Raw genomic sequence first — 20,662 nt, forward strand, 5'->3', positions numbered from 1 at the left:
GGTTGCCAAGGCAGAACTCAACTAGTTCAATGTTTGCGTCTGCTTAATTTATAAATGCCACTTCTTGGCCACATGGGTAATTACATATGAACTGATGGATTGTCAAAGCAAAGAAAGGATGTTCATTTGCTCTGTTTGTGTTTTCTTTTGAAACTCCATGCGCAAGGTGCTTTTAGCCTAGAAGAATATTTATTTCATTGTTCTTATTTGAACCTACAAAACTTATTCCTGATTAGCTTTTGGCAACAAGCATGGAGCATACAGTATTGGTTAGTGTAGAGTAAATCAAATCTCCCGCCAATTCAGATTTCATCTTGACGTAACATTGCTCCAGCATAGCAACAAACAGAAATAGATTCAGTCTCACCATCGTCTCCCTCATAAGCATTTGCCGTGTTTCTCTCTCCACGACCTAGACCATGGATCCTAGACTTGCCACCTTCAGGGTTTGGAAACGGCGGGCACGTGGCGTTGGCGGTCAAAGAGGTTGGGGGTAGCGACAAGTCCGGACCAACTGTGCCATGGCAAGTCAAGGTCGTGGAGAGAGAAACACTGCGAATGCTTATGAGGGAGATGATGGTGAGACTGAATCTATTCTTTTTTTTTCTTTTGGACGTGGAAATCACTTTGTGGCTACAGCATATCAATTTCATGGAATGGGAAAGGGATCCAATGGCCTTTGTCTTGATGGTATTGACTTGAAGGATGTTCTTTTGGCAGTAACCGTGGACAACATTGATGGCATTTTGCAATTCTACGGCTGATTCAGCCAAAAGAACCAGGTCATCTGCGTATTGTAGATACTGTACAGGAAAGTGCTTGATGGTGGGTGAGGGCTTTGGGCAAGTCAGATACTTAAAAATTGAAAATAATTGGTGATAGCGGATCCTCCTGCAGAAGGCCAATGGAAGTGAAGTAGCAGGGGGATAGGTCCTCACCAGATCAGAACAAATGGAGCATATGAGCCCTGCATAGATGTTGAACAACAGGACACAGATTGAATGTGGAACTCCCCACACTTGGATTTTGAGGAATGGCTGTGTTTGGTCCACCCTATCAAATGCTTTTAAAAAATCCACAAAGCATTCATACACTATCCTCTTATTACTGATGTTCAAGTGCACAATTTCATAGAGGAGAATAGCTGCCATGGTGGTAGAGCGGCGTCTCCAGAAACCGAATTGGAACTCAAAAAAGAAGATCCCTATCCTCGGCCAATCCAGAGAAGCAGGCAGCTAAGAGGGTGGACATCATCTTCAGGAAGGGGTTCTCCAGGGTGATGGTTGTTTGGAATGTTCTTGGGCCCCTTCTCATGGGTGAAGATTATTGCTGGCTCCATGCACTCATGTGGGAAGAAAAAAGAATGGAGGGCACAGCTGAAGAGTTCTTTGAGGAGTGGGTGGGCTTGGATTTGGAGAAGTGAAAGTTGGAAAAATTAGCATAAAAAATGCTAGCCAGCCAGCCTGCACCTACCACTCGGTTGGCTAAACAGTACATTAAACCTGTTTGTGATCAATTCCCAGGAGACCTTCCATTGTACTGTTTTATCAGCACAAGACACAACCTTTGCTCTCAACATAAATTGTGACTTCAAGTCACCCTGGTTATTATCTGCTAACTAGTTGATTCGATCAAACAATGATCAACAAGAAGGAAAGGTGAAATGGTGAGAAGTCAATAATTTGAGCAACTCAGAATCCCCAAACCTGGACCACTAGCAATCTTTAGAGCCAGGTAAAATCAATGTCCAAATCCTATAATGACAATGGTTACACCTTCATAAAGAGGAACTTTTCATATTCATATTTATTAGCCCCATTCACTCGTGGATGAGCCAATCAGATAGTGTCTCACAATTCACTGCCACATCTTATTGGGCTGGATGACTTTTGATGATAAAAGGGAAATCATAATGATGATAGCGCCGAAATTTTGACACCTATGCAGGGACTCTATAGAGAGGAAACGACACGACTTTCCCCTCACCGCCAACTTAGGCCATAGCGTTGAATCAAGACATTAACTCCAGTATGAATAAAACAAGATTATCCGTACTGCATAGTACATTAAGGTGTTTTTAATTAAATAATGATCTCCTTGATATTCAACTCCGTTTATATACTAAATATTTCTGAATTAATCTTGAAAGTCAGAAGAATAGATGAACATCAAATTAATCAAAAACAATCAAATTGTTTTTTGATTGAAATTGGTGAAATATTGCGTAAAATTGGCTCAAAAACACACATAGATAGAAAATCATCAAGCGTCATTTTATTAATTGATGGGTAATGTACACTGACAAAATATTAAAAAAAAAGTATGGAATAAGCAATAAAAGTGCACGTACATAAATGTTAACATATTTGAATATCTTGGATGGACAATTGATAATTTTGTCTAAACCCACCCATTTGACAAAAACATCAGGCGGCATTGGTGAGAAATGAATGAGTTATCTTTTTGTAGAGTTTAAATTTCTGCTTATTAGGAAGTTTGCATAAAAGGCAGGCATTATTTAAGGGGCACAGAGAAATATCAAAGTACAGTAGACTAGATCTCAATTTGCACTTTGGACTCCAATAAATTGTTTTTCTTGCAAAAGCATCCAAAATACCAAAATAGTCAAATAAAACAGGTGCCATATCTCTTAAAATTATTATTTCATGATTATGAAGCATCCAAATGAGTTTAAAGAACAATATGTAGCTCTGAGCTACAGTATGTCTACTTTTGGATTGAGGGCCATTCCTAGAGTGAGAACCATAGTTTTATGACAAATGCGTCAAAAAACTTGAAATTTGATCAAGATGTGTCTGAAAGAAGTTTCTACAAATAGTATTATTGGCAAAAGAGAATTTATTGATTGTGTTTTGAGCAAATTCTTGTTTTATCAAGAAAACCTAATTAGCACTTTTCAGTTGTTGTTCTTTAAGACATGTTTAAAGTCATTTTAAGTTTATCAGAATGCCTGGTTTTAAGCACATACCATCAATAGGTACAAAATTATATTAGTCACATATTATGTTCAATAATTATGCCCAATAACTGACATTCAAAAATTTCAGCGGCAAAAATTTAGGCCTTACTTGGCGGGAAAGGTTTGGTGATCACAAAAAGGTGGCATTTCCTTGCTTTAGTGTCCTTGACCTATGATGGTAACATCATTAATTGTTTAGCCTAAAAACGGCTGATTTTGAGTTTGGAACTTTTGATCCTCAGTTCATGTGAACACAAATCATGTATTACATTCAGATAGTGGTGACTACTAACAAAACTTAGATTTGCTTGTTTGAAACAACATTGTTGATTAGGTTAATGGTGATCAAATATATCACAACATGTGTTAAAACCAGACTTATGGCATCTTATTTATCAAATGAAGCAAGTTTATCTATTGGTGAATATTGGCTGGGTCTTGGCTTGACCAATTGCAACGTAAAATCAAATGAATGATCATATGCGTTGTTAGTCTTTATTGGGCATTTTGCTAATATGGTGATTCTAGAATATCACAAGTGAAAAAACGAATTTGAAGGGATGTTACTCATTGATTGAAAAAAAAAAAAAAGTTCTCTCTCATTTCGCCTTCTCTGCTAATCGAATAATGCATGAATTCAAATTTGAAGAAATTGCGAGAGTTCATTGGGGCATGACAGGCTGATTACCGCATACTCTTTATAGAGAGAGCAACATAGATATGGATTATTTTTTGATTAATTTTCTACTTTTTTTGAAGTGAGATATGTTTAATTGCAACTTTGAGCATTATTTTCTCCGTTTGTTTCCCTGATTTGTTATATTTCTGTTCATTTTAATCTCTAACTATTATTTATTGTTATGAAATGGACATAGATGAATGTATAGCAATTCCTTACTCCTTATAGGTATTTATTCATAAGGTATCGACTTTACAGGTTAGATTAGAGGTCTATGACCTTAGAATAAGCTTTAGCTTAAGTTATAATTATAATATTAGACATGGCCACTCTCCTTCTATTCACGTTGTGGTCCATTGCAACTTGGCAATTTTGCGAGATCCAGACGTATTAACTGCCACATTGGTACGTTTTGTGGCTGCGTGTACATTTGAATTAGTGTCAGCACATATATTCTTCTAAAAGAAATCGAACAAACGCCGAGCTATCCCACTCCAAAAAGCCTCATACTCATGGCCATTGTCGCAGCTGGCTTGGAACAAGGGCGTAATGAAATTGACGAGCTCAGTGTCTTGCAAAGAGCTGCAACAAACACATCTCGCTGGTTTTTGGATGGCATCAATAATTCATTGGCGCGCGAAATCCTCTGAATGGTCTTCTAAGACTTCAAGACCTGCAGGCAGAAGGCAAATATCAGGTCACTTGGGTTTGTTGGGCCTCCTTGGTTCACTTGTGCAAAGAATGTAGCTTGTAGGATTTGATCAATTTCGTTGTTTGGACTTTGGAACTTCATGGCAAGTTCTTTGTCCTTCACAAACAAGACCTTACAGCCTTCACAGCACTTGCAGTTCGCCAACGACCTTCCAAGGTATCCAGCTACGTAGTAGAGGACATTCTGATCCTTGTCTTCAAAGCTAACGTCCTCATCTGTTGGAATTTAGTCCAAAACGAGTTCGGTGCTGTTCTGAATTTGACTTTGGTCCACCTTAATCACAGACTTGAACACTACTTTGAGATCTTCCAAGTTGAATTTTGGGATCCGCTCTAAAGATCGTAACTTGATGGACTTTTCAGCTTCCAAAATCTGGCATAGAGACACATAGTAGTTTCCTCCAGCTAGCTGGCGAACCCAACCAAAATGAGATTCGATAACATCAGACTGAAGCTGGCCAAGGAGTACAAATTGGAAATCTTTGGATTCTAAGAGATGTTTGGCAACTCGGATCATGACTCTTGTGGTCTGGATTGTTGCCAGGAAGGTCTCTCTTGTTATACCTTTTTTCAACTTGTGACATTCATCAAGACTCTCCCACAATCCAAACCATGATTCAAAACTTTGAAAAAAACAAGGCTCTCCGACTCAGGGGATGGAATTGGTTCTTTCCGCGGGTCTAGTTTTTGCTTGCCACCACTTGGAGTTTTCACGTTGACTACGTTCCACCATTAACGAATAATTTTCAGGAATGTCACAGGATCTTTCCAGTCAGGCTTTGTACCTTCATTCACAAAGAACTCTATGGTGTCAATGGTTGAATCGTGAAATACCGCATCTGCCAGACCCACATTCGTTTTTTCTATGGAAGACGGACTGATCACCTTGTGGGTCAGCTTGTAAGCCATTTTGATTGGCTTGCCTTTCTCCATGTGGAACAAATCTTCAATGTGGAGAAATGAGGGATGAATCACGACTGGTGTCTGGAAGAATGGACATTCCAAATAGTTTCGGACCTGGAAGTTGTGGATATTTTTGAACCAATGTACGGGGTCAAACGACAAAAAGAAGGGTTGGGATGGTACTTCTGGATGAGGGTTTTAAAAGTCCATGGCAAAGTTCTTGAACATCTTATCTTGCAGAGCCTGAAGGACTTGGTACGTGGTGGTCTTCAAAATTTTTGTGTCAAATGTAGTCATTGGGAACAAGGCATCGTTATAACGTTATCTCAGTAAGGGCCAGCCATGGATTTGACTATGAACACAAGGACGGTTTTGACTGGTTGCTGCTTGTCCATTAATCCGAAGAAATTTCCACCCATGAACTCGGCACGCTGAGCACAATAAATCTCGTTGGCCATAAGAACCATGACCTTCTCGCGTCCATTAGGGGACTTGATACGCTCGCCAAGGTAAGTTTTTGTTTTCTTGCTCAGCCCACTATCAGTGCTTAATGGACTAGTAAGGATTTTAAGATGTTTGATGCTTTGAAGGCTCAAAATATTCTCAGCTAGGAGTTGGCGGTACAGGACAGGGGATGTTGTTTGCCACAATGAGCAACAAGCAAGCAGATTGGGAGAGAACTGTTTTTTTTCTTGTTGCTTAGCATAGGCAAGCTGAGGTGATCCATCATAAAATGAAGCCTCCGGGTGATGACCTCGTCCAAGACTAATTCAGAAACTCTGGTCTTAAAATGTTCCACTAGAAATTCTAAAGATCAAGTATGAACCCGAAAGTCTTCTCAATAGGCCTTGATGGAGCTGGGAATGTAGGTGAGTTGAGAGCATTTCCGGATCTTTCCATCACAAATCAAGGAGCCACCATGGCCTCAGGAACATTTTCATTTTTTCTCTTCATAATCACTGAACACTCTTGAGCGAGCCAGCACCACATGCCAAGTTAAGTCAATGTCACCCGACTGTTTCTCAAAGTACAGAAACATCAAAAAAACATCAAAATACAGGCATCCCGGAGCAAAACAATTCACACACATTTGGCTTGGGTCCTTGAAGGTTCCAAGTCCCCCAATCCCCTTAAGCCTTGCAAATACTATTCAATCTTTTTTCTTCTAAATTTGAGGGTTCTTTTCAAAAGGAGGCGGGCAGGAAAGAAAAATTTAGGGCCTATAAAGGTTTGGCTAGCTAATGGTTCTCATTTTCTAACTTATGCACACAAACGAACAATACTCTATTTTTAAATGGTTCAAAGCTGTAACATGTGGTGTTTTTCTATCAATCCTTATGCTCAAAAACACTAACTTGGCTTTAATGCCAAAATAAACTCGAGCCCTTAACGTTCTGAATTCTTGGCAGTTGGGCAGCTCGAGGCTAAAGCAAGATTTTCTAGACAACCACTCGGTCGGAGATGTTGCGAGAATCCAGCTTGATGGTTTGTCACGTGAGCGCGTTCATGAACAACTGACGTTATTCCATGGAGTAATAACTATTTATTCAATTGCGGGGGGCATTCTTTGCGTGGAGTTTATAAAAGTGAGGCTTGAAGAAAGTCGTCAACCTTGAAAGTGTTCGCCCATTCCATGCCGTGAGCTTGAAGAGAAGAGCGAGGGCTTGCCCGAGCTTCTCTTCACACAAGAGCGCATGATGAAATGGCAAACGCGTTTTAGGTGTTGACTGGTCAACTTTTTGAGATACAAACTTGAATAAACTGCATGCAGATAATGCCGCCACTATTGAATACACAGTTTTCTTTTACACAAACTTATTTTCAAGGTATGAATTTCCCTTGAAACCACTCAAAGCCATATTTGATGTTGGAGAATGTCTATTTTCTTCACAAGCGCTTGGACACTTAGATTTCGGCCACTCGTGAACACAGCCTCATGAAATAAGATTTTTAATGGTGACGTTGGGTTTCCTCTGCATGCTGGAGAGGGAACTCTAAACCGCTGAAAACCGGTCCTTTTAAAAGAAAATCAAAGACAAAATGCCCAGCCAAACCGCACTGTGCATGCATTGAATTTTGACATTTATTCCATTTAACCTGCTTGTCTAAGCAAATAGCATTATCGTATTGTACAAATTTGATAATGTGTTCACCAAATTACACCAGACATGTTCATTTTGTCGGGTTCTTTACATAGCTCACTCAAAATCACTTGATTATTGAAAATTCAATGAACGGAGGGTGCGAGTTGATTTTAATGTTTGTCTTTGTTCTCCCTCACCAAAATGCCCAAATCAGGGTGGCGGACCACATTTATCCTTGAATTTCCTTTTCTTGACATGCCCTATTTTGCTGGTGTCGAAAGTGATCATTTTCATGTTGGAAGGGATTTGATGGTCTTGTTGGATCATCGGAAAGCCGTTTAATGTATGGATTTCTGTTTTCAGAAAAGAAAGCTCAGGTATAACGGTAGCTGAATCAACAAGTCAATCCTAGGAGGGAGCTTCTGACATGCAAGCATAGCCAGCCCGCACAACAAAAACATAATTGGTCCAAAAGCCAACAAGCCCGACACTAAGAGGCTGCATAGTTTGGCGAGTTCGCGGATGTGTATGGAATTATGGGCCACGATAATCAATTTGGCAATGTGCAATATCTTACCCGTGGGAAATAGTTTTTTGTTCTTTTAAATTGATGGTTAGACCAAGAAAGGTTCTGATTTGAGTGGGCGCCATAGCCTTGTCCTGGTTTTCAATCCAACACGCTTTTGCCCAAGTTTGACGACTGAACGTTGGTTTCCACTCAAATTCGGCTTTAGAATTACCTAGATTGAGGCAGTCACGCGATGTGAATGAAGGCAGCGATTCCCTGTGCTTATAAGTAAATCTTGATGAGCATCATGAGTTTGGTGAAAATGTACACGAGGTCAAATATTCCGAGAAATGCTTCTTTCCAATTACAGAACATGGTTCTCCCCTCAATCCAAGTCCATTTCATGCCCGACATGGTTCCAACATTACGACACCTTGATGTGGTAGTATCCATATGAGACGTCCATCAAACCCATTCACCGACCTTTGGGAAAACAGTCTGCAATTTTGACCCCGTGATTTCGAATGTAGTAGTTCAGAGTGCCGGATGCATCGATGACTTAGCGTTTCTTTTTCCTCGAACTCTCGACCACCTGAACAAGCAGAACCAAGTGAGGAGGGTCGTCGAATTCAACAAATAACCCGTCTTCAAGCCCGTGTCGAAGCGAATTTTCAACAACATCATGATTTCAAATGAACGGGCCAGCAGATTATTAGATAGGTGCATGCTTAGTGGAAACCGAAAAAGTGGAATTTTGTAGTCGCAAGAAAAGAAATCTTTCAGGAAACGGCTGATTTGGAGGAATTCAATTTCGAAGTTTCTGAGTTCCGGTTTATGGATGTGTCCTGCAACCAACACCTTGCCAGTGGCGGTGAGATGTTCAGGATTGCTTAATATGTTCAAGGTGTGATTTAATGAAGAAAAATAATCTACAATTGCAATTCTGTTGTAATTAATGACAAGAAAGAATGAAAAAAACATACATGACACTGGCATAAACACTAATAAGGTTCAAAGTCTTCAATCTTGAGTGGGTGAGAGGAAAACCTCACGGTGGCTTCAGACCGCGGTTACCGGCGACGCAATTGCATTGCCAATGGCCTCAAAGACCAGGTCCCTGGTTTAGACTCTAGAAAGAGGGGGTCTTCAATGGCCTCGATCAAACTTAGTAAAGCCTGAAAACGGAGGATTGAGGGTAACCACGCCCATCCCTTCTCGGTCTTAGGCTGAGAAACGGGCTTCCCCAGAAAATGGGCGGAGAGTACTTTTGGACAGGGCTTTCTTTTGTTGCGTTCAGCTTCTCCACTCATTTGAGGGCGTCTTGCGAGTAGAGGTCGTCGCCCTCAAAGCCCTGGATCATAAGGAAACCGTTATCATTGCACACCTCTGCCATGGTGATCTCATGATTGGCAGCTTTTTTGCTTTACATTAGTGTTTGCAAGACGCCATTCACTATCTTGGCCTCTTTTTCCATCAATTGAGCAACTTCATCCAGGTTGTGTTGTGTCGAGGGGGTCTGCCCCCATAGTTTGGTCAACATCCTATTTGAGATCAAAAATGCATGAACTAATCGTTCTATACCTTACCAGGTTATACCTTTAGCAAATAGCCCTATTAAATTGCTATGCACAGTTACTCGTGTGGTGGGAAAGTCCACGGACTTCTAGAAATATAATCCCTAGAAGTCTGTGGATAGTCTCTTCAACTTCCTTGCTTGACCATTGACGTAAGTCAGGCTTGTTGCACTGACCCTGAAACATAAATCAGTAACTGAGTCAATTTTCAATTCTGTATGATGACTCAAACTTTTTAACCCTCTAGGGAGCTTGAAACTTGAACAGTTCTGGAGGACTTGGACCTTCCAATGTCCAAAGGACCTGGACCTTCCAATGTCCAAGGACTTGGACCTTCCAATGTCCAAGGACTTGGACCTTCCAATGTCCAAAGGACTTGGACCTTCCAATGTCCAAAGGACTTGGACCTTCCAATGTCCAAAGGACTAGGACCTCCCACTTTTCAAAGGACTCGAACCTTCTAATACTCTGGAGGACTTGAACCTCCATATTTTCAAAGGACTCAAGTCAAACCTTTCTTATTTCCTGAACAGACTCCAGACCTCCCTCAAATTTTGAGAGGTCTTCAACAAATCTTATCGCGGGAAATCAAAACTTTCATAGTTCCAAATGGCTTCATTCACAAATAAACTTTCTAACCTGCCGGGTTAGACTCTTCATTACCACCCATGGGATAGGAGTTATGCGTCCTGCCAATTGCATAGGCAAGGGCATGATGCCGGCCTCTGTCTGGAGAAACTTTCCGTCCTAAGGGCAATTCTAGAGACTCATCACAGGAGGCAGAATCTTCCGATTTGGATGAGTTGTCTGGGTAGTTGACAAACTTCCTACCCTTCAAAGGTTTGGGTTGGGCAAGGGCGGGCGATTTTGTCACCTTTCATTTGGGCGAGCGGTATTCTTTTCTAGGCTGGTGTTGATTTTGGGGGATTTTCCTCAAGCAAAACCTAGTGGAAAGGGCCCCTCCGGAGGAATCGTTGGTGGTAGGGTGGGATTCAATGGCGTCTCTTGCGGCTAGAGCAGTAACTGGGTTGTCCAAGAGGGCGCTGAGACAGCTGCCGTATCAGTGTGGGATGGATGAGGAATGTTGTCAATGTCAAGTGAAGCCTCATANGGCGAGCGGTATTCTTTTCTAGGCTGGTGTTGATTTTGGGGGATTTTCCTCAAGCAAAACCTAGTGGAAAGGGCCCCTCCGGAGGAATCGTTGGTGGTAGGGTGGGATTCAATGGCGTCTCTTGCGGCTAAAGCAGTAACTGGGTTGTCCAAGAGGGCGCTGAGACAGCTGCCGTATCAGTGTGGGATGGATGAGGAATGTTGTCAATGTCAAGTGAAGCCTCATATTTCTCATCTATTGACCTGAATTCAAGAAATCTTGATCATATGACATGATGCCATTGGTATGGATGGTCCCATGTTTTTTTGCATCCTGATCTCTTGGATGTTCAAGAACTCAATTCAGAGGTAACGCAAAACTGAAACGTCTTCTAGCAAGATTTCAGAGAGCTTCCCTCTCCACTATTCCATGCATTACGTCACAACTTCCTGAACAAGACTCTGGGTCGGCCATTGCTAGTGCAAAATCTGGGTCACGAAATCATCAAAAAAATAAAACAATTTTTTGACGGAAATGTGATACTTGAGACATATAGTGTTGAGAAAAGCAAACTTAACATCGAAAAGACAATATGCACCGTTGTGAAAGAGCAGGGCATTAATAACGAAAGACAAGTGACAGAATGGGATACATCAAGATCACGTACAAATGTTTGAAACCAGGGGGAGCTAGGAGGGAGATATTCCAATGAATCTCAAAGCTGAATGGCATAGCACTGCAGTTACGGGTCAAACAAAATGCCTTGCAAAGGTACTTAGCCATGTTTTACTTTCCTTTTCTGATGTATTGAAGCCCACTCTCCAAGACCACTTGAGTGTGATGTTGATCAAAAGCTTCATATAAGCATTTATAAGTAACAGTAATTTACCAACAATTTCTTCAGGTTGACCAGATTGGGGGGAAGACCCATTGATTTGGGAACTTATAGGAAAAGGTGGCCATCTGTTTCCCCCCATGGCAAACTCTCCCACAATGAACTCCCCCAACAGCAAACTCCTCAAGGAGTGAACTCCCCCACAATGAACTCCCCCAACAGCAAAGTCCCCAAGGAGTGAACTCCCCCACAGTGAACTCCCACAAAGGCAAACTCCCCCACAGGGAGACTTTTTTTCAGAGTCTCTACTTAAGACTCTCCACCTACTCTCCATGATCCGGTTTTGGGCGAACTTAATTGACTTTAAGATCCAAAACCTTTTAAAACAAGTTCAGGCATGTGTTAAGTAGTCTGCGCAAATGTTCATTTCCCGCTTCTTCCTGTCCTACTTCTTTGCTCTTCCTACATACATTCAAAATATATTCTTTTCCCGAAATAAAGTCTAGTCTACTTCCATCCACCAACTCCTAATGTTGGCGGACCTTTGGGTCCTCTACAAAAGATTAATTTATGCCCATTTAGATCTCCAAATCTGGCCTGAATTACTAACCTTCTCTGTAAGAAGAGGATCACCATAGCCAGGGACCTGATTGACACAATCGTCCATGTCTCGAGGTGCCTGAGTCTCCTGTTGTTAAGGAATAGCTACAACGCCTTCTACTCTAGCAAAGGTCATACCTTGACGTCAAATGGGGATTGAAGGAATGATTTCCAAGAAGTATTTCTCACTTTGGTTTTACTAACCTTGCAGATCTTAAAGTCAAGAATTCCGTTATTTTATTTATAAGTGAAATTTTCAAGTGACCATTCATCTTAATGTACCTTGGATGCTTTTAAAATATTTTTTTAAAAATTTGCTTTTTTGAGGGTTTTAGATATGGTTGTACAAGGCTTTAAGTTAATTTGAAATGATGCAAGAAATGGAAAATAGTTTTTCAGTTTTGCGATAGTGCGATTTTATATATTAGCTCTTGAATATAAATTATGATATCATCTATTTCATCTATTAGTTACATCGGATTTAGTAGTCCAAAGTTCATCGTTTTTAGCCCCAAAATGCCCCGGTTATATGTTGATTCAATTTCCCAAAGAATTAATATCGATTTTCAATATCACAAATACAAAAGATTACTTTTCGTTTTCTTGCAGTCTCACAATAGCTAAAAATGCTATATAATGTTACTTAAAACACACTAAAAGTGTAATCTTTGAAAATGTGTTTTACAATTATCATGTGTACACTTAGTTATGCATTCACTTGAATTCTGAAGACAATACATGCAAAAACAATGTTATAGATTTTGTCGTTTCTTGAAGACTTTGTTAAAACTGATTGAAAATAGCTTCTTTAAGGATTCATTGAAATTTGTGAAATTTTCAAGTGACCATTCATCTTAATGTACCTTTGATGCTTTTTAAATATGTTTTTAAAAATTTGCTTTTTTGAGGGTTTTAGATATGGTTGTACAAGGCTTTAAGTTAATTTGAAATGATGCAAGAAATGGAAAATAGTTTTTCAGTTTTGCGATAGTGAAAATCGATATTAAATCTTTGGGAAATTGAATTAACATATAACCGGGGCATTTTGGGGCTAAAAACGATGAGATTTGGACCACTAAATCCGATGTAACTAAGTAGCGGTGAAATAGACGATATCACAAATTATATTCAAGAGCTAACTAAGTGTGCTCCTAATTTACATGGAGTGGTTTTTGAAAATTTTAGTTTTCATAATGTTTTTAGGTATGTAAGTTTTTTATGTGGACTAGAATTCCATAAAACAATAGAGTTAAAGTTGTTCCCTATGACTTTTTGAGGTAGAAAAATGCCAATTTGTGTTTGGAAATTTCTCTGGAAACTTGATCGGCTTTTTGAACACTTTTAGTGCGTTTTAAGTGACATTATATAGCATTTTTAGCTATTATGAGACTATGTACGTAAGAAGAGGAAAAATAATCGTTTGTATTTTATAGTATTCTTGGATTATCTCTCCATATGTCTATACTTAAGGTTCGATGCTTACTCTGCCATTACAGCCTTTTTCCCTGTTCAGCTGACTAGCAAATAAACACTTGTCATTCTGCTCTCTCACCTACTGGATCGTTCCCATTCTTTCCCCGCATTTCCTCTTCGTCCACTTCCATCCTTACATATTTGTGATATTGAAAATCGATATTATATCTTTGGGAAATGGAATTAACATATAACCGGGGCATTTTGGGGCTAAAAACGATGAAATTTGGACCACTAAATTCCATGTAACTAAGAAGCGGTGAAATAGATGATTTCATAATTTATATTCAAGAGCTAACTAAATGTGTTCCCAACTTACATTGGGTAAGTTTTTGAAAATTTTAGTTTTTATAATGGTTTTAGGTATGCAAGTTTTTTATGTGGGCTAGAATTTCATAAAGCAATAAAATCAAAATTGTTCCCCATGATTTTCTGAGGGAGAAAAATGCCAAGATTTTCTTGGGAATTTCCATCAAAACTTTAAAGGGTATTTTTACCACTGTGAGGAGCAAGAACCTGTGAGCATCTCATCAGACACTAAGATGTCACCCCATCAGGGCCAGGGGAGCTCGAGAGTCTCAAGTCCCTGATGGCCACTAAAGCATCCTGATCTGTGACTACAAGATCATCTAAATGCTCAGCTTGACAAGCCTTGCCAGTCCCAACAAACTCATCAATAGAGCAATGGACTGTTGCTCCTAAACTCAGTGGAGTTGAAAACACACTAGAGAACTGATCTCCAAGTATGTTGGCCATAGTCCCTACATTGTCTATGGCTTCCCCATCGACCTCAAAAGGCCCTACAGGGTGTTTGATCTTTCTCTTAGAGTTTGCATAAGAGAAAAACGCCTTCGGATTCGACCTCACCTCTTGAACAACTCTACTTTCCTTGTTCAACTGATCTGTCTCAATGGAGGCCTTAATTCTACCTTGGATTAAATCCAACTTTCTTTGAAGGCTAGCCACAACTACTGGATTCAAAGTGCTCTGGAGCCTTTTTGCTAGTTTGCAACTCTTTTTGAACAAATTCTTCCTATACTTCGGAATTTTAGAATGTGCCCCGCCCTGTGAAACACATCCAGAGATTGCTAGACTGGAACAGACGTCCTCAAAAACTGGAATCATTTTGCCTAAGGGTACATCTATGGACGATTCCTTTTTCAGCAGAATTTATTATTTATTATTATTTAGCCCTGAAAAAGAATTTTATTTTCTAGCCCTGCTGATCAGGGCGGGAGGCACCAAGGACAAGGCAAGAATCTTCTACATAGGGAGAGCACCTTCGAATTCAGGTGCTGGAAGATATTATGATATAATTTTCTTTTTCATCTACATGTCTGGTATGGAAGACAAAAACAGCCGAACGAGTCGATGCCTAAGTTTGGGAAAACACGTTCGGTTGATTTCTTATGCAAATTTGGTGTCAATAAATGCCATCTTTATCTGCAAGGTTTGGCCGGGCCTACTAATGACACTCCTGTTTCAGAATCTTTGGTGAGACCTCTAACCCCCCATTTGCATTGAGGGCGGCAGTGTTCGGTAATACAGAACACAAACTTTAGTCATCTCTATAAGTCCGTGTTCAGACAAAGAAATGGATCTTGGTCCTTGCGCGATCATTACTCTTGCGCTAGGACGACCTCGCCCGAATGAGAAGTCGTGTTAAAAACTGTGATTGCAAGAGTGGAGATGGACCCCTCACTTTGACGAGACCCTGCCGATTCTTTCCTTTCCTTTAGGCGACAGACTTTTGAAATGCAACCGGCTTAAATTTCAGTTGAGAATGCCCAATTCCTTGTAAGAGTTGAAAATATTGCCAAAAACGATGGCCATCATTATCTCGTTGTCTTTGCGGAGCTACAACTTAATTTCCATGAACCGTTTTAACATTAGGTCAATGGACATTTGTTGGGCGGATTTAGTCCGATGAAAACACAATAAGCATCCATTGAGTTTGATACCCAAAGCAATCTGATTTACGTTAGAAAAAAAATTGCCAGTCGAGGTGCGAGAGGATGCTTTAAAATAATGCAGCAAAAGATCCAGATATCTATAATAATTTGTTTTGTGTCCTATCAGGAAAGTAGCCTTTGCCTAATTGATCAGAATCCCTTTTCTAACATTGCTTCAATAGCCTACAGTGCAATTTACCACCGGCTAAATTGGTACGTTAGGGATACGTGGGTTATTTAGCTTTATTGGATAACGGGGATTTTTTTCTTCTAATCAGTTTCAGTACAAAACAAATATGGAAAATTAACTCCATTAAATATGATGAGAGTCCTTTACAGTTAATTGTTATCAATGAATGTCACTAGTTGAGCCACATGTTTGGCAAGATTGAGTATGGGCTATTGAACCCAAACATCCGGCGGACGAGTAGAAGAGGTGATGGTGGTAGTAGTAGTTGAAGTTCTTGTTGTAATAACACTAATAATAGTTGTAGTGATTGAAGTAATGGTAATAATAGTTCCTTTTTGCCTCACTAGTGGCATTCACTTCCATCTCTGCACAAGATCTTGCTCCAGAGGCATCACACAAACAATCATGTAGATCGGACTTCGTTGAGAGTAATGGGGAACAAGATGAAGCGAGTGAGATGAACCGTTCGAAAACGGTTCCAATCTCACTTGCGCCGCACGATGGGGACGGATCTGTCATTTATTCTTTCAAGGTTGTTCGGACTTGCTCGTAAATGGGGCCAATGGGGCGCTAGTGGGTTGGTCGCTACCCCTTTTCTATCTAATTAAGCTAGCTTTCCGTGTTTAAGGGGCACCCCAAGTCCCCGAATTATCATCCGGGGAGCGCTTGAAGAAATTATGTTGCAAGGCATAGTAGGGCGTGATCCTGGCTTTAGGATCGTAGTCGAGCATTCTCAAGATGAGGTCTTTGAATTTGAGATAATCTGCCACACTGTGCCCAGGTTCGCCTATTCGCCTTCCCCCGGGGCCCCCACTCTCGACACCAATGATATCGTGAAGTTTCCTGGAAGTAGGAGCTCGATATTTCTTTCCGTCTTTTGACACGATAAGCGTATGTGATCCGTCCGGAAGCCTCTGGAAGAACTTTTTGGCTTTAGGGGCTTTATCAAGGATGTACTTGGGTGGGATGCCGAGCACCTCCACGATCTTGTTCATTTGGTCCACTTCATTGGCTCCTGAAAAGAGTGGCTCCCCCGTATGCATCTCGACGAGAATGCATCCTAGGGACCACATGTCGATGGACAGGTCGTAAGGAATTCCCAGTAGGACCTCTGGCGAGCGATAGAACCGCGATTGGATATACTGGTAAATGCGTTGCCCCAATTGACACGACGAGCCAAAGTCGACAATCTTGATGGCAGACCGCTTGGGATTGCAGAGAAGGATATTCTCCGGCTTTAGATCACAGTGGATTATTTTCAATTCCGGCCAAGACAGGAATAACAAAGCGGTGGTGATTTGCTGGGCAAATTTTCGCGTCAAATTCAGCGACACCCCGCGAAAGTTCGTATTCCTGAGTAAGTCGTAGAGATTATAGGATAGTAGCTCGAACACTAAACACAAATGGTTTCTCCACATGAAGTGGTGCTTGAGTTTCACCACGTGGTATTTGTCTTCACAATCTGTTCGATTGAGAGTTTCTAAAAGACGGACTTCAATCTGAGCTTGAATTAGGAAGGGTTTCTTGTTCTTGATGATCTTGATGGCAACGTGACAACGTTCCTCGTGGTCAAAGGCCTTCACAACTTGGCCAAAGGAGCCTTTGCCAATCAGCGAGTCGATCTCATATCGGTCCAGAAACCGTTCGTGGGTTTTGATAATGTAGTCATGATGCTCATCGTCAAATCCATCGTTGTAAAGCTTGCGCTCCTTCTTCCGATGATGAGTGGAGTCCTCAACCTGGGCTTGTTGGGCCCGTCGCTTTTTCTTGGCGTAGTACACCTCGTTTATGTGCTTGTAGGTCTTGATCAGATCCACCGACAACTTCCGAAGTGGAGCCGAGCGAGGATCACGGAATTGACGTGGCTTATCCGAACCACCTGGGGGTGGCGGATTCAACGCTATACCGTGACCACTGACAGTGCGGGACCCTCGATTGGCGTTGGGCACGCATTCATGAAAATGGTGGGCTATCAAAGAATGAGCGGTGGATGAGCCAGCCATAGCCTCAGTAGCGGGCAGCCGGCCTTTCTCGGGACTGAATAGGGTCATGCCGCCGATCATATCCAAAGCTGACGATGACGTTGAATGAGCCACCGAAGTGGAAGGGCCGGCCGCGAGTCCGGACATCATGGAAGACGATGCGGGCGCCCCCATTACTGAATGAAGATTCACGAGCGGACCAGACCCACCCGGGTGAGCGCCAAGGGTAGGGTAATGAGGCTTGGGTTGCCTAGGGTCGAGAGCAGAATTCAAGCGACCAATCGAGCTCCCGGGTGGAACACCGCTCATCGAAAAGTGAGCCTCGGGCGGCCCGTGATGAGCGGCCGACGAACTAAGGCCGGTGGACATTAAGCGCGAGTGCGGGCCAATGGCGGGCGAGGCATACACCATGGGTAGTTCCAGTGCCAAACTGGGCGAAGTGAACGAGGTCAACATGGAGGGCGGGAGTCGATCTGGCCCTTCTCCCGAATGAAGTCCGGTAGAAGCCATAGACGTGCTGGATGAGAGGGCACTCGACATCAATCCCGTGTCAGACGAGCCGCTACCCCCGGATAACGCGATCGACGAACTGTGAACCGGCGTCAGACTCAAACTGGACACGGGCGTGACTTGTGGATGAAGCATGAGGCCGATGGGCCGCACCCCCGGACCACTGGTCACACCCGATTCCGGTGGAGGATCGATCAACCCTAGACTAACTCCACCACCGTGATGCGGGGGCCACATGGGGCTGGACAAATTAGACGGGTCGTTGACGGGAGTAAGGGCGGGGACGGGGGCGTAAGACTGAGGAGGCGGGAGGCGGTGCGAGGGCGAGGGCAGCCCATTGTGCGGCATCAAGACATGAGTGGCACTCGACCCACTGGCAGAACATGGGTCCATAGACGCCCGAGGGTGGCAGGGTCCAGGCTAGCGGGTGCGCCGCATCCAACCCCACCCACCCACACTACGGTGGATACACCGGTACACGCCTTTACGCCCTGGACCCTCACAATGGGTCGGAATTGGGTCTTGGTTGGCGGGAGGCCAGATGCGCCAAGACCGGAACAAGGCCAGCGGCTTCCATGAACGACTATCTCAAGAGAGCGTGGAAGAGCCGTGAAACAGGGTCAAGGTGAGCGATGCGGGCCGAGGATGGAGCTCTGGGGCCAGGCCGGAATCCTCTTCCGGAAGACAGAAACGCGAGCAGTTCAGCTACACAGCTACGCCACCAAAGCCCTCATTCACCCTCTTTCTCCAAGCCCTCCCCGGCCTACACACCTACCTAGCGAGGACACCAGACCCGACTTGTCGCTCTAGCCCACGTGCCAGCCAGCCAGCCAACCAACCAGCCAGCCAGCCAGCCAGTAGCCGCCACCTGCCCAGAATGTATCGACTTATAAGCACACGCGCTCCTCTCTCCCAATCTCAGGGCTGAAAAATGAGAGGCACGACCACTGTAGGCAGACACTGGGCCGCTGGGCTATCCGGCCGGGGTCTCTTCGGTCCATCACCGCTGGCCGTGGTGCTATCCTAGCGGGCAAAATCAAAACTATCAGCGGCCAAGCCGAGCTGTGCCTAGTGCGCCCAGTTAGGATAGAAGAGTCATTTCCGAGACCGCCAGAGGCGCTGCATAAGCTTTGAGGAGAAGTGAGTCAACCGAGTCGGGCCAGCCCATGGGCCTGATCGGTCTTGCTTGGCCGCTGTTCAAAATATAACAACTGGACATGTGGATCTCATTCTGGGCTGGATAGGAAACTTATTTTCCCACCAATCTTGGGCAGGGACTCTATAGAGAGGAAACTTCACGGATTTCCCCTCACCGCCAACTTAGGCCATTGCGTTGAATCAAGACATGAACTCCAGTATGAATAAAACAAGATTATCCGTACTGCATAGCACATTAAGGTGTTTTTAATTAAATAATGACCTCCTTGATATACAACTCCGTCCTTATACTAAATATTTCTGAATTAATCTTGAAAGTCAGAAGAATAAATGAACATCAAATTAATCAAAAACAATCAAATTATTTTTCGATTGAAATTGGTGAAATATTGCGTAAAATGGGCTCAAAAACACACATAGATAGAAAATCATCAAGCGTCATTTTATTAATTGATGGGTAATGTACACTGACAAAATATAAAAAAAGTGTATGGAATAAGCAATAATAGTGCATGTATATAAATGTTAACATATTAGAATATCTTGGATGGACAAGTGATAATTTTGTCTAAACCCACACATTTGACAAAAAACATCAGGCGGCATTGGTGAGAAATGAATGAGTTATCTTTTTGTAGAGTTTAAATTTCTACTTATTAGGAAGTTTGCATAAAAGGCAGGCATTATTTAAGAGGCACAGAGAAATATCAAAGTACAGTAGACTAGATCTGAATTTGCACTTTGGACTCCAATAAATTGTTTTTCTTGCAAAAGCATCCAAAATACCAAAATAGTCAAATAAAACAGGTGCCATATCTCTTTAAAAAAATTATTTCATGATTATGAAGCATCCAAATGAGTTTAAAGAACAATATGTAGCTCTGAGATACAGTATGTCTACTTTTGGATTGAGGGCCATTCCTAGAGTGAGAACCATAGTTTCATAACAAATGCGTCAAATTACTTGAAATTTGGTCAAGATGTGTCTGAAAGAATTTTCTACAAATAATATTTTTGGCAAAAGAGAATTTATTGATTGTGTTTTGAACAAATTCTTGTTTTATCAAGAAAACCTAATTAGCACTTTTCAGTTGTTGTTCTTTAAGACATGTTTAAAGTCATTTTAAGTTTATCAGAATGCCTGGTTTTAAGCACATACCATCAAAGGTTACGAAAATGATATTAGTCACATATTTTGTTCAATAATTATGCCAATAACTGACATTCAAAAATTTCAGCGGCAAAAATTTAGGCCTTACTTGGCGGGAAAGGCTTGGTGATCACAAAAAGGTGGCGTTTCCTTGCTTTAGTGTCCTTGTCTTGGGCCACAATCACCTTCCCAAACTGACCCAGGTTTTTTTCCACAAATCAGTTACATGTGATGATTTACTGGCAAAGTGGTAGAACTAGAATTTAATCAGAGACTTGAATTG

The 20,662-nt window shown here is 42.0% G+C and overlaps 1 protein-coding gene and 1 long non-coding RNA gene across 2 annotated transcripts; one reads left to right on the forward strand and one right to left on the reverse strand.

Annotated features, from left to right (window-relative positions):
- The first annotated feature begins 1,610 nt into the window (after positions 1-1,610).
- On the forward strand, positions 1,611-8,863 carry LOC131890988 (uncharacterized). The gene is made up of 3 exons (XR_009374366.1): positions 1,611-1,734; positions 5,514-5,782; positions 8,236-8,863. It is a non-coding gene; the product is annotated as an uncharacterized LOC131890988 (long non-coding RNA).
- Positions 8,864-15,614: 6,751 nt separating this feature from the next.
- LOC131890120 (dual specificity tyrosine-phosphorylation-regulated kinase 1B-like) lies at positions 15,615-18,799 on the reverse strand. Its single transcript, XM_059239399.1, has one exon. The coding sequence runs from the start codon at positions 18,462-18,464 to the stop codon at positions 16,203-16,205; it is 2,262 nt and encodes a 753-aa protein (XP_059095382.1). The 5' UTR covers positions 18,465-18,799; the 3' UTR covers positions 15,615-16,202.
- Positions 18,800-20,662: the final 1,863 nt, after the last annotated feature.

This window comes from Tigriopus californicus, chromosome 11, assembly GCF_007210705.1.
Source record: "Tigriopus californicus strain San Diego chromosome 11, Tcal_SD_v2.1, whole genome shotgun sequence".
Taxonomy (NCBI): Eukaryota; Metazoa; Arthropoda; class Copepoda; order Harpacticoida; family Harpacticidae; genus Tigriopus; species Tigriopus californicus.

Coding starts and splice junctions, on each gene's coding strand:
- LOC131890120 (XM_059239399.1), bottom strand. CDS start 18,464: ATGGACCCATGTTCTGCCAGTGGGTCGAGTGCCACTCATGTCTTGATG.